Here is a 20,471-nt window from a genome sequence, read left to right as displayed (position 1 = left end):
TATGTAATGTCTGATAGCAGATGAGATGATTAGCAGCTGAGCAGATGATTTGATCATGACAGCATCATGATTGTTTCAGGAAAATCTTTTCATTGTTTGTTTGCAGGCATAATACAACTGTGCACCTTATTCACAATGTATGTGAAAGTTCTAAATGGCAACAGCATGGAATGACATAAAAGATGCCTGCAGCAGTCTCTTGCATTTCAAGTAAATCCTTCTGTCTTCTCACATCACATAATTACTGTAATTAAGACATTTTACATTACTGCTCAAGGATTTAAGTTTGTGTAAAGTATCTACAGGTTATAGGTACAAAAATGATGCAAATATGGATACTTCAAGAGTTGACTCTTAACGTTGTCATATTGAGAATGTGTCCACCCCACAAAGGAAGTGGGAAGCAGAGAGAAGAAACAGAGTGCAACATTCAGCAATGTGTGTCCACCTCTCTTCTGTAAGCTGGTATTGCAGGAAGCAGTACACTGATTTGTCTGGGTACAGCTAGCAAGAAAGGAAGAAATTTTGTCAAAAACAAACTTGACATCCTATGTGGAAAATCTTTTAAAAGATCCATCAATCTCTCAAAGAGTCACACAGATTTAAGACCTCAAAACTGTGCAGATCATAACATCGGAGTCTAACTCTACAGCAGCTGAAGAAATATCACACGCACCAGCAGCTGAAGAAATATCACACAGCTTTAATTACATACGTTCCTGGTACATATAATAACAAGGCTGTCAATGATATTTGACTCAAGTCTTGGAATTAAATGTACGTATAACCAGGTAACATACATCCAATGCTATTCTTCCTGCTTTAAGCTTGGTTGGAAATATCTAATCTTATTCATGAGAAGTGACAGACACCTCCAGCCCCCTCCCTGCCACAGAAAAGAGAAATTACTCCTAGCTATAACTGAAAGATAAAAAAGCGTACAATCCCACTCCTTGTTTCCACAAGGTCATAGAACACAACAAGTCCTCTAGTTGATGGATGTCTTCCAGTCACTGCAATCTTTCAATTTGAAACCACACTCCTGAACTGCTACCACCCAATGTTGCGCTTGAATTGTCCCATACATAATGCATTCCTATTCCAGGCACTGCAGTTTATGCTCTAATCAGCCATGACATGTCAGATTTGTGAGATCCTACAGCACAGGGCATCAAAATATATTTACGTCAACAATGAATAAATATTACAGATCAAAACTTAAATCACCAATTGTTCTATATGAATCAACACAAAACTACAGCAGGAAATCCCACTTAACACATTCATTACTGAAGCCACCATTAAAATTGTTGCTCCTGGATCTCATAAACCACACAGTATAATAATCTGCCTGTTGTTAACTGTGCTCCCTACCTTTGTTCATAACAATTCCACTCTACATCAATACAACACTTGATTTTCTTATGCTCCACAGCTTCAAAGAAGAAGAACAGAATCCAGACACAAGCAATTGTTAAGGGAAAAGTCCAACAGGTCTGATTCTGAGTGCAGCCACAATCCAATGTGTTATTGATATCAGCTGTGGTTCAGTGGTAGCATTGTCACATCTGACTCTTAAGGTTTGTTTTCAAGCCCCACTCGAGATACTTGGCACTTGATCCTGGCAGACATTTCAGTGCAGTACCAAAGCATTCTCAGAGGTCCTGAGTTACTAAAGATTAACCTAAAGTCCCAGCTGCCTTCTCTAACATACATAAAAGATGCAATGGCACAGTTTCAAAGAAGAACATAGTAATATAGTTCTACCAGTGTCTTTGCCGATATCTGTCTCCCAATCAACATCACTGAACTAAATTAACTGGTCATCACAGCATTGTTGATTTTTGGAACTTGTTGTGATTTTCCTATCGTACAGCAATAGCTACAATTCAAAAATAGTTCATTGGCTATAAATCACCTTGGGATATCTTAAAAAAATACTTGCAATTGTAAAGCAACTTTCACAGGCTCAGGATGCCTCAAAGTACTTGCAATAAATGCATTAGCACTAGCGATCTGCGCAAGGGTAGGTCCCACAATAATTTCTCTACACTGCCTTGTGCCTTCCTCTTCAGTTGATTGGAATTTCAATTTCAAGTTGTCCAACATCATCATTTTCTCACTACCACTTTGTCTAGATCCTTTTAACCTTTGTTCAATTACAGCCTTCAGCAAGTTCTCATGCCTCCGAATGCAGTCAATTCAACCACTTCTTTCTTGCTCTTGTATTCTCTTCAACTGACCTGCTCCATCCTTAATAGAATTATATTTTACAAACTTCCAATTTGTGGATACTTGCTTTTCTCAAGGTTCATGTTTCAGCCCCTTACAAGACAACACTCCTAATCACAGTGTTGACAATTCTTTTCTGAAGACTTCCACTCATTTTTATGATGAGAAATTCTTTGGAGAATGTATTCTTTGTATTTAGAACATAGAACATAGAACATAGAACAGTACAGCACAGAACAGGCCCTTCAGCCCACAATGTTGTGCCGACCATTGATCCTCATGTAAGCACCCTCAAATTTCTGTGACCATATACATGTCCAGCAGTCTCTTAAATGACCCCAATGACCTTGCTTCCACAACTGCTGCTGGCAACGCATTCCATGCTCTCACAACTCTCTGCGTAAAGAACCTGCCTCTGACATCCCCTCTATACTTTCCACCAACCAGCTTAAAACTATGACCCCTCGTGCTAGCCATTTCTGCCCTGGGAAATAGTCTCTGGCTATCAACTCTATCTATGCCTCTCATTATCTTGTATACCTCAATTAGGTCCCCTCTCCTCCTCCTTTTCTCCAATGAAAAGAGACCAAGCTCAGTCAACCTCTCTTCATAAGATAAGCCCTCCAGTCCAGGCAGCATCCTGGTATACCTCCTCTGAACCCTCTCCAAAGCATCCACATCTTTCCTATAATAGGGCGCCCAGAACTGGACGCAGTATTCCAAGTATTTGTTCCATCTGATTTCTTTCTGACCATAAACATTTTCTGACAAGGTATTTCTCAGGTACTTACATTTGTGCTAACTCTTCCAGCTCTTGGTTATTCATTGTCAACTCTACATTCCCAAAAATCTTTGTTTTAATTTTCATAACAGTTGCCTATTTGCATTAATTTTCATTTTTAACGTCTTCACAAATGGATAGAAAGTACAAAATGGAACGTGTAGGCGTATGTTGTGCTAACTACAAGGGCTGGTTCATCTGCAAAGCTCTCTACTTCACCAACTGACTCCAGCTTTGATACCTTTCTGTCCTTCATCTAGCACTTCTTTAATCATGGTTTTCACATACATCTTAAAGACCAAAAGTGATTAAAACGGCCTTGTTTTAACTCACACCAGAGTATACTAGACCTAGTTTCATTGTATATTGTAGCAGTCTGTTCCACGTACATAGTTTAAGTTTGACTTTTACCCCTCCAATCAACTCAGGTTACCTCCAGCACTTGTACCACAGCTTAGCTTGTTAGAGGTTTTTGCATAATCCACAAAACAAGTGCACATTACTTGCTCATTTCCTTTTGCCTCTTTCACTGAAAGCTCTCATCACTGCTTCTCCACACTAGCCTCTCGAGTTCGACAGCCGTTTGGTTTCTGGCAAATTGTAGCCCTCAGGTCATTGCTGGTAGTTAATTCAGCTATGAAAATGCAATTCAATGGCTAGGTTCTCGCTCATTGATTACAGTCACTGCCTGGAATTTGTGAGACATAAGCATTACATGACTCTTATCAGTCCAAACCCAAACTTTGTCGAAGGCTTCCTGAATTTGGACATGGGTTGCTTGAGAATTTGATGAGTTAAAAATTGTGCAATTATTAATATACAACCCCATTTCTGACCTGATGATGGAGGGAATGTCATGGATGAAGCAATTAGATGCTTGAGTCTAGGACGCTACCCTGAGGAACTCCTGCAAGGATCTCCCGGGTCAGAGGTGACTGACCCCCAACATGTGGTTGTGGTAAACATGGGCACCAACGAGAGAATGCTTCAGCCTTGTTTTTTGCACTGATGTGCTGAGCTCCCCCATCATTGAAGACTGGAATTTTTTTTTGAATATATTAATTCTTGAAAACTGGAAACCACCAATTGGTGATTGCTTATTTTGTCAATCTCTACCTTCCCGGGGCTGGTGGGAAAACAAATGGGTGGTTCAACTTTTCAGCCACGTCAAAGGGCAGATAAGAGTAAACCATGTTGCTAATGGACGGAACACCACATAGACTAAAATGGATAAGGGCAAAGGGCTTTAGTGAGACAGTTGGGTTTTTACAGCAATCCTATAGCTTCATGGGCATTTTGCTGATAGCACATTTGTAACGGTGCCAATTACTCAGCAATCTCCTACAACCTCTCTGTCAGGCAGAAGATACAGAAGCTTGAACACACGCACCAGCAGCTTAATTAACAACTTCTTCCTGGCTGTTATTAAACAGCTGAATGGACTCTCTAACTTCAAATAATGCTAATCTTGCTAATGTTGAACTCGCCTAGCACAGGCCGTTTGCAATGTAACCTGTTGCCTCCGTCTTTTTTTTTCACCCTATCATTTGTGTATCATTGCTTACAACATCTGCCTGTACTGCTCATAAACAAAGCTTTTCACTGTACTTAGGTACACGTGACAATAAATCAACCAGATCAAAATCTGTGTTAAGAGTGGAGGTGATATAAATTTCTTTTTCTTCACTATTGCTTTTCACTCTTCCTTGCCTTCATCTTATTCACTTCTGTCCCTGTTTCTTCTGGCTCAGTTCCTTTCACATTTTCATTCTAGTCTTAGCTGGACCTACTTGTTTTTTCAACTCTCCCTATCCTTCCGACTTCATGTAATAGTCACTCTAGTCTGCAGATAGATAACAGAAAGAATGCCACACAGAGATCACAAGGCACACCATGATGGTGCAGATGCAGGAAAGAAGCACCCGCAAGTGCACAAACCAACCAAGGTGTATGCACAGAAATGTGTGATTTTGGCAGTACAAGCTGAGAAGGCTGTCGAGCATATGGGATCCTTGGCTTTATAAACCGTGTGACTTTAATCCACATATGGATTAAGCAAATCAGTTTAGTAACAACGCTATAAAGGAGGAATTCCTACACTATATATGGGACGGTTTTCTAGGCCAATGTACTTAGGAGCCAATTAGATACTAGACCATCCTAGACTGATTACTGTGTAACAAAAAAGGAATAGCTATTTAGCTGTGTGAGGCCCCTTGGGATGGCAGACCACAATACAATAGAATTGTCCATCAAGATGAAGAGTGACACAGTTGATTGTGAGACTAGGGTCCTGAATTTAAATAGAGAAAGCGATGATGGTATGAGGTGCTTTGATTATTGGCGAGCGTTACTTAAGGGATGGTGGTGGATAGGCAATGGGAAACATTCAAAATGCACATGGGCGAATTGCAACAACTGTTCATTCCTATCTGGCGGAAAAGGAAAATGGGAAAGATGGCCAGACTGTGGCTTACAAGGGAAATTAACAGCATAAGATGCAAAAAAAAGGCATACAAATTGGCCAGAACCTGAACAGACGTGAGACGTGGAAGCAGTTTAGAATTCAGCAAAGGAGAACAAAAGAATTGATTAAGAAAGGGAACACAGAGTACAACAGTAAGCTTGCGGGGAATATAAAAACTGACTGTAAAAGTTTCCATAGCTTTGCAAAGAGAAAAAGATTGATGAAGACAAATGTAGGTCCCTTGAAGTCAGAAATCGGGGAATTTAAAAAGGGGAACAAAGCAATGGCTAACAAACTGTAGTGATTGGAACCAGGTAGGCCTCATTGACTACAATGCCCTTGATTGGGGTCGTTAACCTGGGTCAATCAAGAAAGCCTTGGCTGACCAATATAACCAGGAGATTAGAATCTCCACTGACTCCAAGCTGGCCGGCTACATACAGTATATTGTGCACTAGTAAACAAAGAGTGACTTGGTAACAGGAACAGGCCTCTGTGCTGTTATTTCAGTGGCAACAGCAGAAAACAGGAAGTGCCTGAAGAACATCTGCTCGCGACTGTCATCTTGGAGTTGGGGTAAACATTTCTGACATCGTGCCTGTATTTGGGAAGCTTGCCTTATATGACCCTGCTGTTGAAACCTGGGCCCAGTATGTGGAAAGAATGTGATTTTTTTTTTCCAGGCAAATGACATTGGGGGAGACGAAAAGCAACGAGTAATCATTCTGACTGCGTGTGGACCAGCTGCATTTTCGGGTTTAAAGGGCTTAACTTTCCCCGAGGCACCAGACCGTAAAGTCTTCCACGAGTTGATGGACTTATTTAAGGAATATTGCAACCCCAAACCTCCCCTAATACTGAGATGCTATTGGTTTTATTCGGCTGTTAGACAGAGACTTTTGATGAGGCTATGACGACTGACATGGGCATGTCATTCTGGGTTAACCCTGAATAAGATGCTAAGAGACCATATGGTATGTGGAATTAACAACGTAACCACGCAGTAGTGCTGAAGCCAGGCATAAGCTGCAGCTTGCCTTGTCGTTAGGAAATGTGGCAAGGGGAGCATAGGAACGACAGGGCATCCCAATGGAAGTCGACACCCTCACCTGCTCAACTGAGCTTGGGGAAAACCACTTGAGTGTAGGCAATCGCAGAGCCTCACACAGGGCATGTCCTGAGCAGAGAGACACTAGGTCAGCCTACAGCAGAACATCATAACAAAGCCAAGCTACGCCAAGTGGCTAAACAGTTCTTCAGAGTCCTGGACAGCAAGCTGCTGCAGTTGCTGCTGGAATGGGAGACAGCAAAGGAGTCCTACAAGGCCCGACTCGAGTAAGAAAACTCATAGGCTGGTACCCAGGATGGTGAGCACCCTGGAAAGTCCCTCTACATGTGGGTTGGAACAATTAAATTGCTTAGTGATACCCAAATCGGAACTGATTAAAATTAACATTTGATTAAATTGTCACCCAGTTCCCATGGAGGCTGATACCGGTGCAGCTGTAACTGTGGTTACAGAATCTGTCTTTACCAAGATTTGTTCGGAACTCCAACCTTTAAGCTTGTGTAAGACCTCAGGCAGACTGAGAAGAAGGGTTCTACTTCAGTTCAGTTCTCTGACGACAGTGAAAGGAATGCCGGAACCATGGGAATGGCCCTATACGGGTAAGAGGCGAGGTTGATGCAAGGTCAAGTCCCATGACTTATGAAGTCAGGGTAGGTAATACAGTCAAGAACAAGTATGTGAATCACCTCTAAGCTTTTACCTCGCAAACAGAGGAGGGGCAAAACGTAACCAGCCCCTCAGAACAGCAAGGAGGCCTGCCTGAAAACACAGGTACTCCCCCCTCCATCTAGTGTTGAGGGAACATCAGAGTCTGAAATGGATGCAGCCTCCATACTGTTACCATTGGAAGAAGCAAAGGAAGTTCTCCTGAGACAGGCCACGGTCTGGTACAGGCTGCCTATGTCTGAGTCCAAGTCAGGCCGGGGGCGGAAACGTTGCAAGAGAAGCTACAAGCAAAAGACCAGGTCTATGTTCCCCAGACTCAGCAGGTGTTGGGTGCAGTGATTGGAACCAGGTAGACCTCATGGACCATGAGATTCTTGATTGGGGCTGTTAACCTGGGCCAATCAAGAAAGCCTTGGCAGACCAATATAACCAGGTGATTAGAATCTCCTCCATTGAGGACCGACTTCGAACTGGCCATCCATAGCCAGTGTAGTATGCATTAGTAAATAAAGGGTGACTTGGGGATGAGAACCGGTCTCTGTGCTGTTATTTCACTAACCAAATACACACATTAATTTTATGTCCCCAGAGGAGGTCACAACATACACCAGAAGTGCTGGAGCAGACAGGGTTTGGTGAGAGAAAGTAATTTCATTCAGCCCCTATCAGTGGGAAATAATGCTGGAGAAAATGATGGGATTCAAGGCCTATATTTTCCCAAGCCTCTAAATATCAAAATACTTAGGGAAGTGGCCACAGAAATACTGGATGCATTACTGGTCTTCGTCTAAGATCCTATCAATTCTGACCCAGTTCCTAGAAATTAGTGCGTATTTAATGCAACCCCTCTATTTTAGAAGGGAGGCAGAAAGAAAACCAGGAAGTGTAGATCAGTCAGCCGGACATTGGTGGTGGGGGAAATGATAGAGTCCATTATAAACAAATTAATAGTTGAGTATTCAGAAACACTGGCAGAATTGGACAATGCCAGCAGTGATTTATAGAAGTGAAATCATATTTGACAATTCTGCTAGAATTCTTCAAAGATGTAACTAATAGAGTTGATGTGGGAGCACTAGTGGATGCAGTTTATTTGGACTTTCAGAAGGCTTTTGACAAATTCCCTTTAGCCTAATTTGAAATACAACATAGAAGATTTCTTTTAGGGCGCACTCCACGTTCCAACCCAGAAAGCCACGTGGTGACAGATAAGATTGGAAGTAGTCTTGACATGGTTTTACTTTTATTTACAGAATAAAATGCTACAAACATACATCTAAATTTACCACACTACAGTTTCAATGACGTATCTTTGTATTTGTTCAAGTGAAACCCCAATTACTGCCCAATTCGTCTGCAATTAACACAATTTGAGAAATAGAAATTTGTCATTGACTCAACGTTCCTTGAACACAAAATGGGAAGCTTGGGGGTTGCTGTGAAAGAAAGTTGGAGAACTTACTTGGGAAAGCATGGAGCCTCATAAAGGCTGCAGACAGCAATAAAGCTGGTACAGTCAGTTCTTTCTTCTTCTTGGTTGGCTTTGTTCCTTCTGTCACTAAAACAGACAGGAAACCTATCCAATCTATTACATAATTAATTGTGCTCAGTGTGACAAGCTATGTGTTTCTGCAACTTCAGTTGCATAATTTTGATAGTGTTAATTGCTAACTTTAGAATGCCGCTAAGTGTTTTGCTGCTTTTTTTTCTGAAATTAATTTCTGGTAGCTTTGTAGATCTAGCAATAAGACAATGGATAATTTAAGTGCGATTATCAAAGTAGTTGCATTACTGATGGTATGCACCATCTAACTCCTACAGAAATAATCAGCAGGCATTTCTAATTTCCAAATGTCCTTCACAAATGTGCCAGTGATGCTTCACAACACAAGATGGGCATGAATGAATGAAATTGAGCATTACGGAATTGACGCAATTTTAGCCTATGGTCTAATTTGTGGAGCTATGAATGGCCTCAGGCTATTTTAAGTCTCGACTCTGGATGGTATTCCTCGAAAATGCTGTGAGCAATAGGTGATATTCTTAGAAAGGCACAATTAATTTGAGCCCCATGGGTACAAGAGTCCAGAGGCAAAACAATTTTCAGTATGGGAATTATTGGAGAAACTGTAAGCCTGAAAAGCTTTTCTCAAAGTTTAAATTGGTAGACAAGGCTAAATATTTAAGTGTATGCTGACGGTAGAAAAACACCATCAATGACAAAACTGAAAGTCAATCTGAAAAATAAAAGAATGCTGGAGTTATTGTGGCACTTCATCCAATCCTATTCCACCTAACCAGAGATTTATAGAAATTGTAGCCGATACATATTTTGAATATTTAATGGCTTTCTAATGATACATTTGCCTTTCAACAGTGATATAACAAAAGACAATCATAATGAAACTGTGGACACTTTTATTCTTTGCATCAGTCTCTGCATAAAACATCTAAACTGATTTAGTTTCTTCTCATCATAAATTTCAGAATCCACAAAAGATTTTCTCACAAAACACTGACTAATACTGTGCATTTCAAATTTTGGCACTTAAATAACTCTCACAGCAACATGATTTCCATGTGCAAAATTTGATTAACTTGTGTGCTGAGCATTAAAAGGGATAATATTAATTTGGTCTGAAGCTCAGCTTTTGCATATGAAAGTAAAAAGATAGCAATCAATCCAAAACTCAAGTTTTATAAACTTGAGATGGCACGATACCAGTTCCAAGAAGATAAACCCTCCTTCAGTACGTTAAAGAATTGTCTCTCCCCTAGCTGATATGTGCTACACCACACTGTGATAATCCCAAGCCCACAGTGGTATAAAGTCCACATGCACAAGATAGAAAATATAACATCTGAATACATCCTGTATATCTGCAGACCTTTAACCAATGTTCTTTTCATATACGTACAGCTTCCTACCTGCAAATAGTCTTGCTACCCCTTTCTCGTTTGCATATTTGTTGGCTGTCGCTCCTTTTTCACTGACCTGCCACCTATCTCGACAAACTTATCAACCTACTCAGCAGTCAAATTCTAACAACTGACCCTTTGCAAAAAAAAGCATTATACATGCTACAATGTAATAAACAGATCTCTCATCAGAGCTGGTATTTAGCCCTAGCAATTACTGTTGTCATTTGGGCACTGATGGATTCCAAAATATACTTTTTGTTCGAATTGACAGTGAGTCATGTTTCTAAAATAGATGATAAATGACTAGTACAGAGAACTGAGAAATAACCTGATATAGATTTTTGTTTTAAATACTAAAGACGTCTGATGGGGTGTGTAGGAAACGCCACATGTGGATTAAGATACGAGAATGTCCAAAACTAGAGGTAATTATAGAAGATGCTTCCCCTAAACCTAATAAGAGTGTTCAGCAGAATTTTTTTTTAACCCATTAGTGATTATACAATTAGTATAGCATCAAGAGTTAGCTATTTTAGCATCCCAGGCAAAAGGAGTAAAAGAGTATGCAAAGAAAGCAAGGTCTTGTAAAGTGGAAGTAAGATCATGTAAAGCAAACACCAACATCAATCTGAAGCACCAAATGGCCTGGCTCTATGGTGTATGTAATTGAATTTTACTGGATTCAGCACGGTGACCTAAGTTGCTCTGGTATGAGACAATGCAAATTCTGATAAATAAACAAATTATGCAAATAAAATGCATCTGAACTGCAGAGATACAGCCAGTGGTTTAGGCAAATTACACACACGATTCCCTCAGCAATGCTCCACCATTCAATCAGGTCCCAGCTAACCTGCATTTCATCTCCAATTACTCTCAACACCATGACATTAGGAAATATATCGACTTCAGCTGTGAAGGCTCCGATGCCATAGGATCCGGAGCCCTTTGGGGGATGGAATTCCAAATTACCACTAACCCTTTCTGTGGAATAACTGTCCTACTTCCACTAAATACAAATAAGACTGTGACAGGTCTTACCCGAATGTAAGCATCTTGATGGTGCTTCGCAAAGTACAGCATATTGTCAAGGGCCAGCATCCCAGGCGGAGTCTCAGTAAAATCCATGGCCGGATTTACATGATTCTAGATTGAAAGAAGCAAAAGAAAAATTTACAAACACAACTCCAGTTCTCTAGGCCCGAAACGTCAGCTTTTGTGCTCCTGAGATGCTGCTGGGCCTGCTGTGTTCATCCAGCCTCACATTTTATTATCTTGGATTCTCCAGCATCTGCAGTTCCCATTATCACTGATCCAGTTCACAAGCAAGCAGCTTGTCTGTGTCTCAACAATCTGTGGACACACCAAAAGCTAAGCAGAGTAATATGACTGTGTGGGTCAGGTGGGCTACATTCATGTGCAAATCACTGAACCGGAAAGTAAAAGAGGAGGCCATTTGTCCCATCATACCTCTTCAAATGTGCTCTTCAGTTGAGTCTCAAGAGCCCTGCAAATGTTTCCCTTCAAATGCTTGTCCAATTCCCTTTTGCAAGTTACTATTGAATCTGCTTACATTACCCCTCATACAGTGTACTCCAGACAATGCAAGCTGGATGCATAAAGATTTTCACCTCATTTCCACATTTCAAGTCCTCCAATTGAAAGCCTTGGTCCATGATTTATCTCAGAAACCTTTCTAAATTTAAAAGAAATACAGGAGAAGAAATACTAGGAAGTAAGGCAGTTTCTAATTCCTTCTCCCTAAATCAGTGAATAATAGTCCCAGGGGGCAGAGTGACAGCTTTCATGCTGACTACTGATTAACTGTGGGCCCAAATTTTTGCATGGTCGACAGAGTGCATCATATAAGAGTTAGGCAACAATGCTTGCTTGCCATAGCCAGTGTGATCTCCTGAATTAATCTTAATTCACTTACAGGGAGCAAAGAAAGATTTGCCTGATTCTACTCACTGTAATTGCTCGACTTTTTGATCTGGATTTAAGCCTCTCCAATAGCATTGACAGAGTGGGGAGTAGTTTGACTTGATGAGAAAGCATCACTGCTGTACACAACAGGTTGGCTTGACTATCGACCCCCGTCCACACTGTGTGTTGATAAAGGTCATTCCAAAGAAGATTCATATCAGGCTCAAAATGTTAACACAGTTTTTCTCTCCACAGATGTTAACAGGCCTGCTGAATTTGTCCAACACACACTGCTTTGATTTCATTCCTTCTTCCACCTGACTTAGGAAAAATAACAAAGCAACAACATGCAAATCATTGTGATTCCTTGAATGAGCTTCTGATACTAATGGGGAACGACCGTGGGTAGCTCAGCAACAGCAAGAGAAATGCTTTCAGCACAATCCCACTCACTGGTCACATTTTCACTCATTTAATCATCACCACATCACCCCCTCCCCCAACTATTCTCACAAACTCTTCCAGCACCCATCTTGTCTCTCACTCAGTCTGTTTCACGGCCCTCGCCATTGACTCACTGTCAGGCACCAGTCCATAGTCAGTCCATCCTTCACCCACCACCCCTCACGCAGACATCCCTCCCTCACTCATCCACCAGTCAGTCACTCCCACCTACCCATTTCCCAGTCATTCACTCACTCACTCCTCACCCAGCCAACTGACCCGTCCCACAAAACTCATTTGGTCGCTCTTCATCCATCCCAGTATCAGTCACTCTGTCGTTTCTGACCAAAATCCAGCAGTAGAAATGTATAATTTTGAAACACTTGGGTTCCAGACCGAAGGCAAACCTACACACTTTCTTGTTTATGCAGCTACGAGCTCGACACACAACTAGACATGTATAACCCTGTGTGTGATACTCGACACAGAAGCATAATTACATTAAGAGGTAGTAAGAACTACAGATGCTGGAGAGGTAACTTCTTCAGGGTAGGCATCCTTAGAAAGGATTTTTTTCTGAAGAGGGTCTAGGCCCAAAGCGTCAGCCTTCCCGCTCCTCTGGTGCTGCTTGGCCTGCTGTGTTCTTCCAGCTCTACACCTTGTTATCTCACAATTACATTAAAACAGTTTTGGTCATTCCCAAAGACTACTGGGAAAAACAGAGCAGTACAGCAAAGGACAAATTCAGAATCAGAATTCTATATTTAAGAAAGGGCAATTCAAAATGTCACAATGGATGATAAAAATAAAATCACACACCGAGTGAAATGGGCAGATTCAGTAACTTTAAATTGCTGTAACAAGGTAGTCAATGGCATATGTTGATCATGTTGCTTATAAGTTATTCCATGGCAGATCACTGCAAGCGTGAGCTGATAAGTTTACAAGAAAAACAGGGCATCTGGGTCCTGAATGAGCAAACAAGTCACATGTTATTTCTCAAATCAGTCAGATTGAAGGTCTGTGAAAATAACACTGCATGGGCTGAGAAGAAAGTGCAAACTCAGCTCGGGTACAGATACAGAAACAAAGTAGGGGAGAAAGAGGACGGGTCTTGTAAGTAACAACAAATTTAACCGCATCAAATGTGACATTTGCAAAACTTCCAACAATCAAAAGTGAAAGAATGAGACTTCATAATTATCAGTTAATTTGCAGAGCCAGAAAACATAATTGGTAAAAATATTTTTTTCATTTGTTCCTGTAATGGGCGTCACTGGCTAGTCCTGCATTTACTGCCTGTCCCTAACTACCCTAGAGAGGACAGTGGCAAACTATGCTCTTGAGCTTTTGCAGACCTTGGGGTGTAGGAACTATTATCATGTGAGTTCTAAGATTTTGAATCCAGCAATGGTAGAGCAGTATTGACATAATTCCCCATCAGTTTGGCATACACCTTGGAGAGAACCCGACAGGTGACGGTATTCCCACGTATATGCTTGCTCTTGACCTTCTAGACAGTAGAGTTCGTGGGTGTGGACGATGATGTCAGAGAAGCTTTGTCAGTCACTGCAGTGCATCTTGTAAATAGTACATACTGCTGCCACTGTGCATCAATGATGAAGACAGTGAATGTTGAATGTGGTAGACAGGGTACCAATCGAGCAGACTGTTTGGCCCTGAATGGTGTCAAGCATCTTGAGTGCTACTGGAGACACACTTATTCAGCAAATTGGGAGCATTCAATCACATTCCTAACTAATGCCTTGTAGACAGCGGACAGGTTCTGGGAGGTCAGGAGGTGAGTTACTGTCGACAGAATTCTTAAGCTCTGACTTGCTCTTGTAGCCACAGTATTTGTATGGTTGGTCCAGTTCAGTTTATGGTCAATGGTAACACTGTAACAATAATGCTATTGAACTACGAGGGTATATGGTCTGATTCTCTCCTGTTGGAGATGGTCATAGACTGACATTTGTGTGGTATGAATGTAACTTACCAATTATCAACTACTGAAGCCTGGATATTGTCCAGGCTTTGCTGCATATGGACATGGTCTGCTTCAATATCTGAGAAGTCAGGAATGGTACAGGACATGATGCAATAATCAGCGAACATCTACATTTCTGAACTTACAACAGAGGAAAGGGTCATTGATGAAGCAGAAGTTAGTTGGCCTAGGATAACCCCCCAAGGAACTGCAGGTTTGAAACCATTGACCTCCAACACGGCCACATTAATTTCTGATAGGTTCAACTTCACCCAGTGGTGAGTTCTCCCTTTGATTCCCACTAACTTCATTTTTGTCAGGGCTCCTTAATGCCACAGGCAATAAAATGCAGCCTTAATGTCAACGGCAGTCACTCTCAGCCCACCACTAGAGGTGAAAACTTTTGTCCATGTCTTGACCAAGGCTGTACTGAAGTTAGGAGCCAAGTGGCCATCATGGAACCCAGGCTGTGCATCAACGAAACATGACATGAGAGGTGGCGGTGTTTGACTGCGGTGGACAAGATCAGAAGTCACATGACAACAGGTTACAGTCCAACAGGTTTACTTGAAATCACAAGCTTTCAGAATGCTGCTCCTTCGTCAGCGCTCTGAAAGCTTATGACTTCAAATAAACCTGCTGGACTATAACCTGGTGTCATGTGACTTCTGATCACTGAGACAGGTATTGAATAACAATTGTCGCTTGGTAGGATTGTGGACAACTCCTTCCATCACTTCAATGAAGAATTTAAAACTTATTTCATTCTGAAATGGGGACTTGGGCAGAAACTAACAGAATTCAAATCTGTTACAAGTTTAGTTCGTATGTACTGCAACCACCAGGCACCCTCTCAGTCCACCTCCATTAATTTCGCATCTTTTAATGTATTTCAACAGTGAGCTGCTATACCATGAAGCAAACAGGAAAGCTGTGCTACTCAATCAATAACTTTGAATATCCACTACACATATTCCTTGCCTAAAGTTGTTGTATATGAATAATGGTGACTTGCACTAATCATACTGTTATCCTGCCAGCAAACTCCAACTTAACTGGGAATCTTAATTATATAGGAGTGATCAAAACTTAAAATATTTTTAAAAAAATACATTCATTTAAAGAAGTAGAAGTGACATAAGTGTGAATTTGATCAATAGCTTTATGATGTTCTAAAACTTCATTATTTATTTTAAGACTTAATCATCATAAAATCAAGCTAAGTTTCAAAAATGCCATTTTGATGTAATTTTCAAAGTCTTCTTATTAAAACACTTAAATGTCAACAACAAAAATTTGAAATGTCAAATGCATACTTCAATTTCTTGTTCATTTCACTGCAAAAGGTCAAGCATGTAATGTTAAATATTACTTCCAATTGATTTTACACAACTGCGCGCAAAGATCAAAGTTTCAGGTTAAGGTTTTTATTTATATTTTAAGACTATGTTTGAGAATTTAACTGAGTCTAAATGATGACACATCATTAACATCATGGATAATGTTACAAAGTTATCCTGCTGGGGGTCCCCTTTTCTCTGAATAGTATAAATGTGAAACGATATCACTGACATTAAGTCAACAAGGATTTGGGCACACTGATAATGGGAACTGCAGATGCTGGAGAATCCAAGATAACAAAGTGTGAAGCTGGATGAACACAGCAGGCCAAGCAGCATCTCAGGAGCACAAAAGCTGACATTTCAGGCCTAGACCCTTCATCATTTGGGCACACTGATACTGTCATTACCTGGGGACAGAAGGTCCAGATTGACATCCCACCTTGGGAAGTGACGACCACAGTGATGTGTCATAATGTGGGGTGGCACGGTAGCTCAGTGGTTAACACTGCTGCCACACAGCGCCAGTGACCCGGGTTTCAGCCCACCCTCGGGCGACTGTCTGTGTGGAGTTTGCACGTTCTTTCCGTGACTGCGTGGGTTTCCTTTGGGTGCTCCGGTTTCCTCCTGCAGTCCAAAGATGAGCAGGCTAGGTGGATTGGCCATGCTAAATTGCCCGTAGTGTTCAGGGATGTGTAGATTAGGTGGGTTATAGAGGGATGGGTCTGGGTGGGATGTTGTGAGGGTTGGTGTGGACTCATTGGGCCAAAGGGCCTGTTTTCACGCTGTAAGGATTCTATGATCTATGCACACATACAAGCAAGTGGATTAAGAAAAAAAAAATCCATCCCACATTACAGGATGCCAATTATGGCTCAAACATAGCACTTCCCGAGTCTATTGTTCAATTCACATTCAAGAGATAGAATTACACCTGGACTAGCATTTCACCTGGATGTGCCACATGGAAGAGATGAAACATTATCCAAGCTCACACCAGTTCTTTCAGGTGGGTGTGAAAAATCCTGATTATACAATTATACAAAGAACAGCAGGAGGGTCAACCCCACCACAGCCCACCTAGTGCACCGGAACACAGTTATTCCCCAAACAACATCAGTAAAATAGATTATTTGGTCTTTATCTCATTTTGAAGGACCTTGCTGTGTACAAATTAGCGGCAGTGTTTCCCAGTTCACACAGTGACAGAACTTCAAAAAGCACTTCATTATCTGGTAAAGCTCTTTTGGAAGCGCTGAAATCATTGAAGAATTTCATTCAATTCTACAATTTGCCAATGCATTCAAGAACAAGGCAGTCATATAGCGAAGACTAAGATTATGCATTGTCAATGTTGAGTGATCAGGCAGCAACAGAAAGGAGCTTTGAGCTTCTGGCATATCCTGAAGAGTTTTACCTTGCTGACAGTTAATGGAAAACAAAGTATTGCCTCTTTCCAATAGGTGGTCCGGCAGCAATGGTGAGGTAAGGCTGAGACACGTACATATGACAACTGAGACAGCACGTAACAGTGAGTCAGCAGGGAGCCAGAAATGTTTCGTTGGAGGTAACTTGCTGAGCAGTAGAAAGTCATAGATTAATATGAAGTCGCAGGTAGGAACAGAACGAGGAAAAGTGGATTACATGGGAGAAGCAATGCAGAAGAAATAGCTCACTGCAGTGAAAGTTGAAGAAGTCAAGGTATATAAGGAGGTGTGATAGGGAGTACAGGCAATGGCCTCAATCTTCTGACAGCAATGATCCCTGCTGAACTCACAGTTACTTCCTTACTTTGAGTCATACTCTACCTTTCTGGGCTCAGGTTAGAGAGCTCAGTACATCTTCAATCCAGCTAATGCCTTGCAGTGTTGGAACAGCCTGGAAAGGCATGCCACACTACGTTTTTGCAACACAAACTGTCATATTCCAAAGAGCATGTGGGTGAGGGTGTCACACAGTCAGGCATGTTGGTGGTGGTGGTTGGGGGTGGCATGATGGTTGGTGCACAAGTGAAGTGGAAAGTGGCAGCAGAGGGGGCAGGTTGCCAATGTGCTGCAGTGAGGGTGGGGTGGGGTGCCAATGTGGGTGGGTGAGGGTGTGGAGTGGCAAGTGAGTGAGGGCTTGTGGGCTGGTGAAGAGTCATGTGGTGGACCAATGGTTCCCCATGAATCGGTTTTCTCAATCATGTTAAGTAAGTTTGAACTCTCTGAAGTCTTTAGCACCAACTCGAAGTTTGTTCACGGTGACCTGAAATTAAGAGTTAGCGTGGGACAGTGAAGTCTGGAACAGGTGCGAGTTAGCATAGGATCAGGCAGAAAATTAGTGCAAATCTATTCTGAGAAGCTAAAGAAAATTGAGGGAAGCTGTCAGCATGGTCAATGGCAAGTGTTATTATATCATCGCCAATTGCAAAATCCAGGCCAACTTTTGAAATCTTTACCACTCAGCATTCAGCATCAAGTGCACTTGAACTAGATTTTGCATCTTTTCTGACTTTGCTCACTGCTGTAATGAAATCTTTCCTCAATGTTTCGTTTGCCGTTTTCCACAAATCTCTGTCTTGCTCATGAAAGCATGAGCGTGGAGAAAGTCAAAGGGAGGAGGAGGTTATATTTCATCACACACCCTTTGAGTTAGAATGCTCAGAATGGTCCAACCCCATTCCTTAATTGTTATTGCCAACCTGCCAAGAATTAATGTTGCAGTTCACACGTTGTGGGCCACCAGAGTACGATACTGAAGAACACCCAAAAACACAGTCCTCAGGAGTAAGGAGGAGGAAAACAATTAAAATTTCTCCTTTTCTACCATTAGATACAATGGGCATAATAATTCTACAGGTTCTTACCGTTAATCGCTCATTTGAACTATAAAATTAGGAGATGCATAGATCGGGTTGACAAGCAGAATCTTTCTCCCAGAGTTGAAATGTCTCATAACAGGGGGTATACATTTAAGGGGAGAGGTGGAAAATTCAAAGGAGGCGTGTGGGGCAAGTTTTTTTTACACAGAGAGTGGGAGGAGCCTGGAACACACTGCCAGGGAAGGTAGCAGAGGCAGAAATGATAGGCACATTTAAGTGACTTTTAGATAAGCGCATGAATATGCAAGGAACGGAGGGATATGGACAAAGTGCAAGCTGAAAGGAGTAGTTTATTTTGGCATCATGTTCAGCACAACAACGTGGGCTGAAGGGCCATTCCTTTGCTGTACTGTTCTATGTTTTATGTTCTACCTGACAAGGTTAAAACAAAATCAGTGAAGAGCTAATCAAAGAACCAAAAGCAACTATGAAATGTAGGTCATCCACCGAACAAGCTTTGTGTGAAAAGAAACAGACAACTACACACAGCACGACACTGACAACTATTAGTTTCTCCTCAGAAGTGAGACACTGAAATTTTGCCTTGAGGCCATAACATTATGCCAATTCTGGATACTTATCCATCTCCAGGAATTCGTGCCCAGTTCAAAATTAATCTCAGAACTCCAAGCAAGTCACAAAAACAGCTGGACATTAATGCATTACCAGTGGTAGTCTTTAGCTTGCAATCAAAATGAAGATGTGTGCGTGGAAAATTAAAAAGACTGCACAATAGTCAAATTAGACCATTTAATGTGCCGGTGTGGATCAACAAGAAATGTGTAGGACAAATACAAACACACACACACACACACACACACACACACACAAAACAGTTAAAATAATCAGAGTGAATACAGAAACATAATTAGCAAAAATCAAATGCATGTAACCACAAAAACACTGCAGGGAAACAAACACCTTACAAAAATAAACTAGAACTAATTTATTTACGGAACAAATCTGAATGAATATGGTATTCTTAGAAGCAACGTTTCTTTGGCCAAGACTCCAAAGGTTTACGAGGACACATAGTTGGAATCTTATTACTTCCCAAAATTTTAAGTCTAAACTTGCAACTTAATTTGCATTATTAACTCTCACCGTGCTGGGGTGCAACCATTTCATCAGACTAAAACTAGAATTGCCAATGTCTCAGGTGGAATCAGGTTCAATCCTCATACAAAACAAAGCAAATATTAGAAATACTGGAACTCTGAAACAAAACAAAGCCAGCAAATGCTGGAAATACTTAGCAAGTCTGACTGCACCTACAGAGTTAACATTTCAGATTGATGTTGGAAAATATTTAAAATATAACAGGTTTTAATGTCTTACGGCATGACCATTGTTAATAAATGAAATAAAATGTAAGTTTAAAATACAATTGCTAGAATACTGAAAATATTCTAACTTTTCCCTGCCATTACTCGCTTAAATCTGATTCTGGAAATATGTTAGCCATGTTTCTCTCATCCAATGCTCCCTGATCTGCTGAGTATTTCTACATTCCCCTGAATTTCTGGTGTAAACCTTCCAGGTTTGTACAACAAGAGTAACAGACTGCTGATCTGTTAATGATACAAAAGCAAGATGAAAAATAATGGACTGACAAACTAGCTTTTATATCTATTTGTCAGTTAATCATATGCATTCTCTACCACATCCCGTCATTATGGATGTCAGGACAAAGGAGTAACAGGAACTAAAAATGGACAATATCTTTGGTGTTCCAGAAAATGTTGTACCTGGCTATACAATTAACAAATTA

General features: G+C 41.1%; 1 protein-coding gene across 8 annotated transcripts in view; it reads right to left on the bottom strand.

Annotated features, from left to right (window-relative positions):
- The window catches only part of elmo1 (engulfment and cell motility 1 (ced-12 homolog, C. elegans)), a 253,660-nt gene that overhangs the window by 91,324 nt on the left and 141,865 nt on the right, over positions 1-20,471 (bottom strand). For all 8 annotated transcript variants that reach the window (XM_059652979.1, XM_059652972.1, XM_059652997.1 and 5 more), the window contains one exon: positions 11,179-11,283. In XM_059652979.1, the coding sequence (XP_059508962.1) occupies positions 11,179-11,283 (105 nt within the window). The remainder of the gene's footprint in view (positions 1-11,178; positions 11,284-20,471) is intronic.

Source organism: Stegostoma tigrinum, chromosome 2, assembly GCF_030684315.1.
Source record: "Stegostoma tigrinum isolate sSteTig4 chromosome 2, sSteTig4.hap1, whole genome shotgun sequence".
In the NCBI taxonomy this organism is placed as follows: Eukaryota; Metazoa; Chordata; class Chondrichthyes; order Orectolobiformes; family Stegostomatidae; genus Stegostoma; species Stegostoma tigrinum.
Note: the sequence above shows the minus strand (reverse complement) of the source record. Positions and strands in the feature narration are given on the sequence as shown.